This window comes from Dermacentor variabilis, chromosome 1, assembly GCF_050947875.1.
Source record: "Dermacentor variabilis isolate Ectoservices chromosome 1, ASM5094787v1, whole genome shotgun sequence".
NCBI lineage: Eukaryota > Metazoa > Arthropoda > Arachnida > Ixodida > Ixodidae > Dermacentor > Dermacentor variabilis.
The window spans coordinates 33,501,969-33,516,326 of record NC_134568.1 but is presented as its reverse complement, the minus strand read 5'-3'; the positions used below and the strand labels follow the sequence as shown (position 1 = coordinate 33,516,326).

General features: G+C 42.2%; 1 protein-coding gene across 2 annotated transcripts in view; it reads right to left on the bottom strand.

The window, feature by feature from the left end:
- The window catches only part of ash2 (Set1/Ash2 histone methyltransferase complex subunit ash2), a 109,105-nt gene that overhangs the window by 27,201 nt on the left and 67,546 nt on the right, over positions 1–14,358 (bottom strand). For both annotated transcript variants that reach the window (XM_075686413.1, XM_075686422.1), the window contains exons 13-14: positions 12,000–12,092; positions 8,834–8,932 (exon numbers count right to left, since the gene is read on the bottom strand). In XM_075686413.1, coding sequence (XP_075542528.1) covers positions 8,834–8,932; positions 12,000–12,092 — 192 coding nt within the window. The remainder of the gene's footprint in view (positions 1–8,833; positions 8,933–11,999; positions 12,093–14,358) is intronic.

Below are 14,358 nucleotides of genomic sequence, written 5' to 3'. Positions count from 1 at the left end.
TGTATAGAGGCATAAAAGATATTTGTTGGAAAGCGCGTAAATATATTTTTAATAAATCTATACAATGATACATGATATATGCTATGAAGAAACAATGACTATGAAGAGGTGATGTACTAAAGTATGTTGTTACAGGTAGTGCTACTGCCTCACCAAGGCCCTTAAGGACAAGGGCCCGGAGGCATGTGCCATACAGCTTGCTACTATTGCAGCATCAGCCTCTCATCAGATGTTCTACAAATATCATGGGCTTATAACACGCAATAAATCGACATTTTGTAAAAAATTTTAAACTTATTTATGATCAAAAATTCGTTCTGCTCCAAGAAACATTACCGCATGAAGGGGAATGTGGCATCAGTATGTTAGAGGAAAGTGCTTTTTTCGTTCAGCTTCTGCTTCCCGACACTTCTCCAGGACGTGGAGGATGGTCAGTCTCGCACAACAGCTAGCACAGAGGGGAGGTTCACTACCAGTCAGCAGGTAAGAATGAGTACCGTATGCGTGTCCTATTGTCAGTCAACAGAACATGACATCAGTTTGTCGCGCTTTTGCTACCAAAGGCCATTTTCGTACGTGCGGCCTAATTAAATGAAGTTTATTAGAGGTTTCATGGTCCCAAATGGATTGCCAAGAGTTCCTCAGCATTCTGCTTAAGCAAGACTTTAAGTCTGTGGGAGGGGTAGTTATGGTGGTGCTACAGGCTCTCGTTATGGATGTAGCAAGTTCGTCTGCAAGCATATTGCCCACAATGCCTCTGTGGCTTGGGACCCAACATACTAAGATATGCTGTTGAAATGCATACATAGTACACAGACATGAGTAAAGTTAATTGACTACTGGATTATTATGTTTCCGTTACTATGCTTAGAGAGTCTGTAAATATGACAGCTTTTTGTAGTTTTAATGCCGTTATGGTGTTTTACGGCCAAGAGTAATGCGTAAGCTTCTGCCGTAAAGATGCTAGTTTCTGCGTGCAGAATATTGTATTCCGAGAAGGATGGCCCAACTGCTGTGTAGGATGTGCCATTAGGTGACTTTGATGCGTCAGTATAAAATTCTGGACAGGAGCACTTCAACTAGAGTTCGAGAAAGTGCATACGGATGTACATCTCTGGAGCATGCTTTGTAACTTCAACAAAGGACGTGTCGCATTCTATCAGTTGCCACAGCCACGGTGGCAACTGCCTTGTTAGAGCCATCATTCAATGCACATGCAGTGGGATGTTCATTTCCTCACTCAGCTTCCTCACGTGTAGTGAGGAAGGTTTTCTCATTGAAGGTCGCTTTTGAAGTAGTGTGGCAGATGTCAAATCATTAACGGTTCTATGACAGAGGTGTTCAGGATTAGTCTGCACTCTGAGAAAGTATGTGAAGCTTATAAATGTTCTTTGCAGGTGGAGTGACCACTCACTGAATTCTACGTATAAACTCTGTATAGGACTTGTTCTGAAGCCGCCTGCGGCCAGGCGAATACCTAAATGGTGAAAGGGATCCAAAATTTTAATGCACTTGAACCGGCAGTTTGCTCCACCGTGGAACCATAGTCCCGGCGTGACCCTATGAGGCTCCTGTACAGTTTCATTAAGCAGCCCCCGTCATTGCCCCATGTCGTGTGTGCCAGAATTTTAAGAATGTTTATTGTTTTCAAACATTTCAATTTCAGATACTTTAGATGTGGAATGAATGTCAGTTTAAAGTCAAGTATGACATCCAAGAAATTTGTGCTGTGTGTTTAAAGGTAAGCGCTGATCATTGAGCTGGATACTAGGCTCCGGGACGAGGCCCCTTTTTCTTGTAAAGAGGAGACAGGAGATTTTCTGCGGATTCAGCTTGAAGCTGTCCCGATTTACTCATGCTGAGACTTTGTTCAGCCTGTACTGAATGTGTTGCTCACAGACTGCGATGTTAATTGATCTAAGGTCAATCTGTACATCATCGACACGTGCTGAATAAAATATACTTTTGGAATACATGAACACAGAGTTCATTTTAACAATAAAAAGGGTATAGCTAAGTACACCAACCTGCAGTACCCTGCGGTACTGCAGTCTCATCTCGAGAGACGAGATCCTGGAGGTCGATGGCCCCTTCTGCAGGGGAGGCGGAGCAGCGCTAGCTGCACCCACCAAGGGGGCAGATGGCAGCTCACTGTGTGTGGGCTGGACAGTCACCGGTAGCCGTTGTGTTGCTGCCCCCTGGCGTGTTACATCGGCAAAGCTGTCCTTGTGTGAAGTGGGCAAAGCTTTATCACGGCTGCAGTCCGACCTGTCTGGCCGTGAGTTTACGCACACTTAGCACACAGGCCATTCAACGCCCTCTAGCCCACCCGTGTGAAGCCTGAGCTACTGATCATCCTTTGCTACAGATGGCAATAGTTGTCTGATCATAAATGAGTCTGGCGCTTCCAGCGTGCCTGTGACGTCGGATACGTCATGCCGGAGGCGCTAAGATCACTACAATTTTACCCTGCACTTTAAATGAGCTGTTGCCGCAGTGCTAGCGAGCAAGTGCTTGGGGTGCGAGTGCTTCATTGTTTGTCAAAGGCACAAATGCAACACGCTTGCTTCAGCGAGGCCGAACAGCATGCTGCTGGCCAGCCAAGCTAGTGCATGAAGCACCCTGTTCCAGCTGCTTAGGCGTGCGATAGGACATGTTCTATTCCAGCGCCAGCCAAACTAGACTGTAGAGTGTCCAATATTCGCCGATTTAGCGCAAGTACGCCACACGTGGATTGCGTCCAAGTTAAGCCGGACTATACTGTACCTTCAGCTTGGCCACCCAGGCCATCTCTTTGAGTGGAGGCAGAGCACATCGAGATCCTGCTTTGAATGTTGACAACCAGACAGAGAAAACCGGCTGGAGTTGGAGAACACTTTGCATTAAAAGAACATCGTGTGCGCGCAACGGCGTTGTCACAGTGCATGAAGCCGCTAACAAAGTATACAAACTAATGCATTATTATAAAAACTTTGAGTGCTACAAACACCGGACATAGGGAAGCAACACACACCACACACACTAACTATGTGGCTAGCAGACGTGCGGGTCCTGTTCGCTGATACACTGGAACGGAATACAAGCAAGGAAACCAGGCAGCATGGGCACTGGTTCTCCACATTCTTCACTGTATGTCACTTCCGCCGGGCGATAATGGCGGCGTTATTTTCAGTTTCGGTATAAAAAACGAATTTTTGCGAGCTCTTTATGGCGCACTGACCTGTATTTCAAGTGTAAGATTTTGCATGGAGGCTAGTGCATGTCTAAATTATCTGAAACTGGGCTTTTTACGTGGTCAAAAATTTAGTTAGAGCAGGCTTTTAGTGCAAAGTGGCCACAGAAGCCATTCAAAAACACAGTGAACAGTGTTCACCCACTATGGTGGCTTAGTGGTTCTAGCGTTATACTACTAAGCACATTGTATCACTGGTTCAATTCCCGGTCTCGGCAGCCGCAATTCAATTGGGGCAAACAGCAAAAATACTTGTGTGACAAGCATTAGGTGCACATTAATGAATTAAGGTTAAAATAGACAAAGGTGGGATAAAAGGTCAAAGGATAAAGGTCAAAATTAATCCGGAGTCCCCCACTACAGCATGCCTCATAATTAGATTGTGGTTTTGGCATGTAAAATCCCTGAATTTCTTTTTTAAAGACACTTCGATTTCTACCCCTGCACTAGCGAAAAACTCATTGACTATTGAACTACTCAACAAGGTTGCTGGTCATAGATGCTCACTTGAGAAAATCGCCCAACCGTTTCAAGAGTGTGTGTCATGCTGATGCTGCACTCTCATTACCCGCAGCCAAGTTTCTGCATTCAAGAGAAATTTTCTGCATGTTCATTCATTATGACTGCGAATGTTTATCCTTTGAATGCAAATAAAACTGCAATTTTTTTCGTGGATTTATAGTAAAATACAAATGGATTCCTTATTGAAATAAAAAAATGGTGATACAGTATATATGCCCTTGGTCTTGAGATTGCATGGCAGGCACAACGGTTGTCGTTATTTAACAACAATGTACTTAAATTTAAGGCATTTATTAATGACAATTCATGCACATCAGTGGCAGACCGTGAAGCTTTTGCGTAAGTTTGTGCATTTTTGCATGTCACAAACTGTTTGTACATGAGCAAATCTTCCACACATGCTCTTGTTCTGCAAGGTGAACGGCAAAGCAGTTTGTAGCAGGGCACACGTCTCCATGCTGGTGTTGCCATTTGCAAGACGTGGTTTTGAGGAACAACATCTTCATAGCTGAGCTAATGGTCATGACGACCGACGGCATCTTTGAACTGCGGTGCAAATGGTAATGAAACTTAAACTGTGATAACCTGCATCTGTCAAGTGGGTTCAACTACAATTTGTTTGCTTGTCATGATGCAGAACATTTTCGAGCATAGTGGTCTGCCCAAATGAAATATGATATTCTGTTCAATATGTGTTAGTGGCATTCAGAGGTGTCACAGTGCATTATCAGAACGTCCCCTTGTTTTAACTCCAGAGCACTCTTGCCTGTCTGCTCTCACGACTACTCAAAATAGCACTACAATTATGTGAGACTGAATTACAGATTTTGAGCGCTTTAAGTTTTATTTTTGGCTGAAAGACTGCACAGATTATGTCTTTTAACAGGCCTGGAGCAAATTATGCCATTTTTGGCCAAATGTAGTAGGATATTGCAGGTTTCACCTCTTGGCGCAGGTTGGCACAAATAGCGCAGCAATCACATCACTGCATTTTTTTAAAGGCTAAGTGCAACTAAATTTCACTTTGCGTAAATTGGTTATAAATGAGTAGTACAGTATAACCTCATTACACAATATCGATACATACAATTTCCCAGTGCCAACATTCGTGATTGAGAACACAAAAAAATGACAATAGACAAATGACAACTGACATGTTTTACCGGTTCATACATTCCCGGAAAACGATCTTTCGGCACCAACATTCACTAGATCGTCAAACTGTGATTGAATGCAGATTTTCCAACCCCTAGGTCCCATGCAAACAAGAAAGGTGGGAAGCGCATGCGATCAAGAACAGTAGCTGCCCGCCACAACAGTTTTCTCGCAATACTCACCCGCCCCTCTCACGTAAAAACGCTAGCGTGCTCCAAGTTCCTTATTCCAGTACCAGCAAATCTCACACCGGGTTATCGCACACCGAATTCACAGCTACCACCACCAACCCTATTGCGATAAGCATCGTCACTCATCTGTTTCACAGCGCGTGCGGCATAGTACCATAGGAAGCATGTTGCACGCCTTAACATGGCACCGTTTCCTGCTGCAGGTTATCCCCCAGCTCAATTTCGTTTATATTTCCTGCTTGATTTTGTTTATATTTCCCATCGCAGTCTTAAAACACTATAAAATAGGAAAACGACAATGTATGTTTCGGGTCACTTAGGCCCCACTAGCTTGACGAGTATCTGCATCTCAAGCGGCAAGAATTCGCACTGAGTGGGGACGTCAAGACTTCCTGCCAAAATGCCCCACTCAAAGAAGCTGCTGACCAAGGCCAAATCCGAGGAGCGCAAATGTCTGAAGCGGAAATAACAACAATGATGCACGTCTAGGGGCTGCTCGAGCTCCGACAGCTTGGCTCGCGCTGGCGTGTCTCGTGCTGCAATGATTCGCACAAAGCTTCACATTACGTAGATGTCAGCTACAATTGAGCCTCAATTTCTTAGTAATCCTACCATAGGTTTTCTTGGTTAGTATGTTTTTTCTTGCATTTTTGCTGAAAGCGTATAAACGATGGAAGAGCTGCAAGGCTGCTAATTGTCTACTTTTTTTTGTCAACAGCTGTTAATTAAATAGTCCCTCAGTAGACGATGCATGCACCTGCTGGTCAGTGGATATGATGCAAATCTTAGAGACGACCTCCCAAGATCTTCAGTGTGCCACAGGCCCTGTGCTGGTTCTCAATGTTATAGGTTCGGCCACGGCGGCCGCATTTCGATGGGGGCGAAATGCGAAAACACCCGTGTGCTTAGATTTAGGTGCACATTAAAGATCCCCAGGTGGTAAAAATTTCCGGAGCCCTCCACTACGGCGTGCCTCATAATCAGAAAGTGGTTTTGGCACGTAAAACCACAAATATTATTATTATTAATGTTACAGGTTCGGCGTCGTTCCTAGCAATTGTCAATCACAGAGTTTTTTTCCAGTTTCAGCATCAAAAACATCCTTTTCTGCTGGCTTTTTGCGAACCATCCACTGGTATTTCAAATGCAAAATTTTACATGCAGGCTGAAATTCTGAAATTAGGCTTTTTACAAAGTTCAAATATGGCCTTCAAGTAAAAGTGCATAAGGGATACTTCCCATAATGAAAATAGAATAAATTTTTCATGCCACCCTTCTCGTGTCATTACCATTTCATTTATTGCTTTGTGTCATGACTATTTGGGCACATTAGGAATAGTACATTTGGGGTTTTGTGCATCACTTTTGTTAAGACGAACTCCTGATAAGACACAAACTTTCGAATTCGTCTAAACGGGAGTCTACTACAGCATCACAAGTTACTTTCACTTTGTCTTAAGAATATGTTATTCATTCATTTTCTATGTTATTAATTTCCTTTTTTTTTTTGCAAATGTTCATTTCTGATTGTCCATGTACTAAAAAAAAATGGCAGGGCCATATCGCATGGCGCTTGTGAATGTAGCCAAGTGCTATATTATGACAGCAGCAGTGCTACACAGTAAAACCTGGATATAATAAACACTAATATGAATTATCGGACATAATAAAGTAAATATAAAATTTGGTCAGCCATGCTTTATTGCAATGAGCTCTACTGCTTAGGATGAAACCTAAAACGTTAGATCCTATGCAGTACTGGCTACAGCAATGCAAATTTTTGTTTGCATGTGGCTCAAAATGTGCAATCAAGAAGCATAAATATCAAACAGTCAGTAAGCACAACTTGAAATAGCACATTCTGGACATGTATGCATGCTGTGGCCAGTGGTTTGGCTTGGCTGGCCTGCAGACGGCAAGCCAACATGGTGATCTGATGTGATCATGCCAATTGCATGGCTGCGTATCACGGCAATGTAAGGTGTGTTTGTAATTTAGCATTGCTCGTGTGCCATGTACCAGCATGGGAAGCTGCTGAAGGGCCATTAAAATCGACAGGTGCTGGCTTGTCAAAAAAATCACACTTGCATTTTTTTTTGCATAGATCCAATCGAATTTTTTTTTTTCTATAGTCAACATGAGCATGTATGCTTACAGTAAATATCGAATACAGTTAAAATTTTTAACAAAACCCTATTTTACAAAGTTTCCGACCTAATGAAGAAATTTCCATTCTCCGGCAAGTACCCATGAGGTTCAATGTTGTCATCAACCCGAATTAATGAAACTAGCTCGCATTAAAACCCCTTTAATGAAGCTTTTCCAGAAATAAATGAGTAATAAAAGCTGTGATTTCTTTCTAATTTTTATGCAGATGGGTTTTTCTTCAACCGAGTGCTCTAACACTATCGCGTTAGACCATCTAGGGATCCTAATTATGGTCCTAGCTTTATTTCGATGAGGCTGCATGCCACGCCCATGCACAGAAGAATGGACTCGGCAGTCGCTAGCATTCTTACATACCAGATGGCACTAGGGGCAGTGGCAGTTGGGCCGCCTTCATGTACTTTTTGCACATGCAGGCGTGGGTTAGCAGCAAATACAATGCCACGGTACCTTTTCAGTGTCACTGCGTTACAATTTTAGATTTCGAAGGACCGAAAAATCCCTTACTCGATTTTGCGAACTTCCCAATTAAATGAAATAATTCTTGCATGTTTATCACTTTGTTAAACAGAGTTTCAACTGTAATAAAAAAAATATTATTTTCGTGTTCGATGCCACATTGTTATAAAGAGGTTTGATTTTATCACAAATGCTTCTCTTATAATACTCTCTGTTGTATGGTCACTAAATGCTTGAGTAGCATGACAGAAAACAGTAAAACACAACCCAGATGTTTTCTTCTAAAACTGCCCTCTTCACCTGAGCTTTACCCCACTGAGCAACTACAACATTTAGATGTGGTAGTGTTGGTAGTGTTATATACATAGCAAACAGCACAAACTGTCAGCAGAAAAACAGAGAGAGTAGAGGACAGACAGAGCATTTTACCTACCTATCCTCTACTCCTTTTTTCTTCCTTTTTGCAGTGTTTCAAGTATAAAAGGTAGAATTGAGCAACTGCTTTGTCCAATGGCAAGTATCAGTGAATTTCGTGAGGGATGACAATTTTTCAGGGCTCAAAAACTTCTTGAGGTACACTGTGTCTTACAAACTGTTTGTGGCACTGTCAAAGCTATAGCTTCCTCAACCAATGAAATTGTCCACATGAAGCTTAAAAGCTGCAAGGTATGTGCACCCATGCAGCTCTAACAGTGCTGCTACAAGATTGCGTATGTAGCTTTAGCACTGGGACAGCTTTTTGTAGCCAAACTGTGAACACAAAGAAAATTTTTGTAGACATATCTTAAGACAGCTTTGATGCAGCTTTTAGAAAAAATTTTTAGTTTTATTAAGTACCAATATCTTGAATTGGCAGCTAAGCCCCCACTTCAAACTTAGCATCATATGAAAGCAAAATTTACAAGGCTCCATTTCCACAATTTTGATCATACTATTATCTAATATACATAGTTCCTTCAGTGGAAAACTGGGTAATCAAAGGCCTCACGAAAACTACATTTTTCCAGTGACCAGGCAAGAAACAGGCAGAAAGCCATTAAAATGTTTGAGGCTTTCTATGTGTAGACCAAGTCAGACAGCAGAAAGATGTAAAAAAAAAAAGGCTTACCGTGCACCCTTTGTAGACAGACACTGCTGGGTAGTACATTCCTTCATAAATATCTTTCCAAGCAGTCCCTATACACTCTCCATTCTTATAAAATACAATCTGTCAACAAAACAAGTTGTTTCACTTAGAACCATCCAAACTATACACATATGATTTGTAACCATTATTAAGTGTTCATTATACCACTTAAAAGCAGATGACCTCCTCCTTCCATACCCACATGCACTGAAGCACTTCAATTCTGTCATTAAGCAAAGAGGGCAACAATCTTGGTCAAGCTAATAACTGAAACACATGAAATTCTTAAAACAAACACAGAAATTTTATACTGGCTTCCAACTTCCTGAACAAATTACAGGACCTGAACTTATACTAAAGCTTGTTAACAATATTGTACACTCCCTTGAATGTAAAACATTCAAGAGAGTTGTAAATTACGCCTTTTGGAAATAGAATTTGTACCTTAAGTTTTACACTGTGAGCATTCTCTCTTATTTGGCATGATAAACCTTCAGACGTCAATATGTCCCATTTTGTATGTCTGTCTCTCTCTCAATGTGCGTGCGTGCGTGCATGCATACGTGTATGTGTGTCATGTCAAAGGTTCAGTCAAGGCTTCAAACAGCTCTGATGGTTAACTTTTTCTCTGAATACTTTGCCAAAATCAGTTTATTGCTTTGCCTAACAAACACATCAAAAACACTGCTGGACCCAGAGCTTGGGTCCCAATAGAGGTTTGTACAATGTAAAAACATTCAAAGTGTGGGCACAAGGTCATGAACAGAAGGATGAACTAGCTCTCTGCATGGATGCATAAATAGTGCATGTTTGTTTAACACCAAAAAAGCAACTCTAAATAAGTTTAGACTAGTAAAGAGTCAATTCAGAATTTTTATTTTAATTCATTTGATGGAAAACAGCTATAGTTCCTAGTGGAGAAAATGAAAGCCAGACTTCCTTTTCTTGAATTTCTCAGTGGTATTTCATGCCCGTATGCCAGCCCGATGTCATGGATTTCAAGGTATTTTCTCACATTTTGGCAGTTCTGTCACTAGAAAAGTTTTTGACTCCTAGAGTTGAGTTGTTGGCTTCTTTAGAGTGCAACATTGTCTTTCTTTATTGTTAAACAGCTAGACCCAAGTTGATGCTGCCAGAATTCATGTCATCACGGCAAGACAGTGAGAGAACTTCAAGGCAGCATCCTTACCTATATCTCATTTTTGCGTCTTTTTCGGCTGGCAAGCATATTTGAACATAATGAGTGTGCATTTTACTGTTACAGCAGTGTAATTCACTAGCACAGCTTAATGTAATATTTTTTTATTTAGTGTCTCTTTTAAGTCTTCGTTGTGTGTCATGCTAGTCTCCCATCAAGATGAAGCACCAACTAGAAACCTACACATTTATACAAAAGACATGACCTATAGCAGTGGTGTAAATCTTGAAGGGGAGTTCCAATATTGAAATTTTCATGTCGAATTGAACACGAATACAGTACAGACCACTTATAACTTAATCGCTTGTAGTGTAGGACCAGATATACCATGGTTGTTTCTGACTCCCACTTACACTTCCATAGAACTTAATGTACACGCATGCCACTTACAGTGCAGACTCGCGAAACAAAATACTGGTTTTAACACGGCTACTAGAAAATCCCGCAGACAAGCGAGATAGTGAGTGTGCTTTTCAACTGCGTGTGCTGGCCGAGGGGAGAGCGGTGAGGGCAATGCAGAGGAGGAGGAGATGCAGAGTCAAAGAAGAAGAAAAGGAAAACACAGCGGTAGTGCACTAGCGCTCTGCAGGCATGCAGGTGTTGCCTAGGCAACAGGAAAGCCTTTGCTCCAGCTGCTTGTCAGAGGCATGCACTCCGCACCAAATGTATGCACATTGTCGCTTTTGGCTCTACAGTTTGTATACTGAAAGTAAATACAGTCACTAACATATCTTTTCGGACAAGGATGGCGTCGCAAAATTATGTGAATAATCGGGCAGGAATAGTCGGACATTGTGAGCTATGGTTGCCGTATTGCTTGAAAATTTTATTAAGCCATGTGAAAAATAGGCGTTTTCAACAGGAGATATATATATATATATATATATACAGTGTAGTCCACTTATAATAATATCAAGAAGAACGAAAAATCCAATCGTTATAACCGATCATTGTATATCTGTAGTGCCATAAAATAAGAAAAAGGAAAGCTGCCGAACATACCTTCATAGCTCCAAAACCAAATTTGGCACTTACGATAAAGAATTGACATTGTAGAAAGAAGGCTGTGAAAAATGAAACATTTATTCGTACCTCTAAACAGTATGTCATGCATTAGGCGCGCTGAAATAGTCAGAAATCTGCACTTGCTTTCACGGAAGTTTCAGGTTCACAAATGCGGTGTGCATCGCGTCCAGTGGCTACGCGAACACTGGCGGCTATAATTTAGCGTACATGAAATCAATGAGCGACACTATTAACGACAGTGCACTTTGTGTGAATGTTGGGGTCAGTGTCAAAGACGGGCCACTGTCAGTCTTGTTGCACAACGCCACCGTCTGTCGCGACAACGATCGCCCCCACTGGAGGTCTCTTCGCAGAACGAGGCAGCACTATGTGCACTGAGAAACTCACCATCGAAGCACCACCTATTTTATCGCCAGTAGCAACGTGCTCCCAGAGTTCAGTAATGTCAGCAGCTGCCACCATGCTGGTTTCACCCTAGCACACAGAGCCCACTGTTTCCGTTAATCGGCATGGTCACTGGTTCTAGCCTTCACGATAGTGGAGCTCGCGGTTTTCAGAATCGTCGATATCATAGACTGCACGAGCTAGTGGTTTGAGTCTTGTGTAAAATTTGCAGCTTCGCCTCAAGCGACCCAGCTTTGCGCTTTGTCAGGGCACCTATCGCTGCTTCTGCGGCGCATTTCCATGCTCGCTGAGGAAGAGAGGGAGATTGTAGAAAGGGAGTGCAGAAAGGGAGTGCACTCGCCTTTAGCGTGACCTGCTTTAAAGCATTTGTTATATCAGGAAGCAGTTTCAATAGGCATGGTCAGAAAATTGTAAATGCATTGAAATGTGGTCATTATAATCAGTAGACTATTCTACCTGGGATTGTTATAAGTGGATTCGACTGTAGTACCAGAAAAGATGCAACATCATTTGACTTACTCTACTTCCTGGCAGCGACCTGAGAGCCTTGATGGCTTGCTGCACTTCATCCTTCTCTTCAAAATAAAGATAACTCTTCACCTTTACGAGCCGCTGTAGGAAAAGGGAGAAATGTGAAAAATAACTCAAACACACAAACGCCAACAATACTTAAAGAAAGAAAGGTTCATGCTACATGAACAAATACCGTAGATACTTTTGTAACAAATGCACATTTTTTCCTGAAAAATACTGAAGCAATGTTGTGGGTGCGTTCATTATGTGGGGTAAATTCTATAGAAACTTTTCAAAATAGAGAAAATTTTAAAGCAAGATGGTAAGCATGTGAAAAATCCATTAGATGACTTAGGTTTGCAGTAAAAATACACGTATACTGTTTGCAAACCGTAACAATGGTTTTATTTCACTTTACTGCTTCACTCCACTGGCCGCTTCATACACATCAAGGCATGCTCCACTACAGCTCACCCTACCAGCCACTTCCGATCATCTGCCGCTATTGCAAACATGTTGAAGCGCTGCTTCTCTGCCCCTTTTATTTTCACAAGCACAATGTGCGCCTCCTTTCTTGACCATACTGCTCATTGGCATGTCAAAGTTTATCAATATCTGATCAGCGTTTCAGTTTTGCAAGTAGATGACCTCTGTCCCACAGCAAGTGTATAACTTAGACTTAGGGCCCATTACACACAGCAAATCCAAAAACAGGCAGAAAAGGAGCAACAAGTTAGCTGCAGAATTTAATTTACATAACCTTGGTATTTTTCACGTGGCATTATTAAACATTTCCAACACAGTGATGGGCAGCGGACAGGCCGGACAGGCCGCCATTGGAATGTGAACCTGGCAACGTTTAACGTTAGAACATTATCTAGTGAGGCAAGTCTATAGGTGTTATTGGAGGAATTAGAGGGTAGTAAATGGGATATAATAGGGCTCAGTGAGGTTAGGAGGACAAAAGAAGCATATACAGTGCTAAATAGCGGGCACGTCCTGTGCTACCAGGGCTTAGCGGAGAAACGAGAATGAGGAGTCAGATTCCTGATTAATAAGGATATAGCTGGTAACATACAGGAATTCTATAGCATTAACGAGAGGGTGGCAGGTCTTGTTGTGAAACTTAATAAGAGGTACAAAATGAAGGTTGTACAGGTCTACGCCCCTACATCAGGTCATGATGACCAGGTAGTCGAAAGCTTCTATGAAGATGTGGAATCGGCGATGGGTAGAGTGAAAACAAGATACACTATACAAATGGGCGACTTTAATGCCAAGGTTGGCAAGAAGCAGGCTGGAGACAAGTCAGTGGGGTAATGTGGCATAGGCTCTAGGAATAGCAGGGGAGAGTTATTAGTAGAATTTGCGGAACAGAATAATATGCAGATAATGAATACCTTCTTCCGCAAGCGGGATAGCCGAAAGTGGACGTGGAGGAGCCCAAAGGGTGAGACTAGAAATGAAACAGACTTCATACTCTGCGCTAAACCTGGCATCATACAAGATGTGGACGTGCTCGGCAAGGTGCGCTGCAGTGACCATATGATGGCAAGAACTCGAAGTAGCCTAGACCTGACGAGGGAATGGAAGAAACTGGTACATAAGAAGCCGATGAATGAGTTAGCGGTAAGAGGGAAAATAGAGGAATTCCAGATCAAGCTACAGAACAGGTATTCGGCTTTAACTCAGGAAGAGAACCTTAGTGTTGAAGCAATGAACGACAATGTTGTGGGCATCATTAAGGAGTGTGCAACGGAAGTCGGTGGTAACTCCGTTAGGCAGGATACCAGTAAACTATCGCAGGAGACGAAAGATCTGATCATGAAACGCCAATGTATGAAAGCCTGTAACCCTACAGCCAGAATAGATCTGGCAGAACTTTCGAAGTAAATCAACAAGCTTAAGACAGCTGACATAAGGAACTATAACATGGATAGAATTGAACATGCTCTCAGGAACGGAGGAAGCCTAAATGCAGTGAAGAAGAAACTAGGAATAGGCAAGAATCAGATGTATCCGTTAAGAGACAAAACCGGCAATATTGTTACTGATATGGATGAGATAGTTCAAGTGACTGAGGAGTTTTATAGAGATTTATACAGTACCAGTGGCACCCACGAAGATAATGTGAGAAAGAATAGTCTAGAGGAATCTGAAATCCCACAAGTAACGCCGGAAGAAGTAAAGAACGTCTAGAGAGCTATGCAAAGGGGGAAGGCAGCTAGGGAGGATCAGGTAACAGCAGATTTGTTGAAGGATGGGGGGCACACTGTTCTAGAAAAACTGGCCACCCTGTATACACAATGCCTCATGACCTCGAGCATACCGGAATCTTGGAAGAACGCTAACATAATCCTAATCC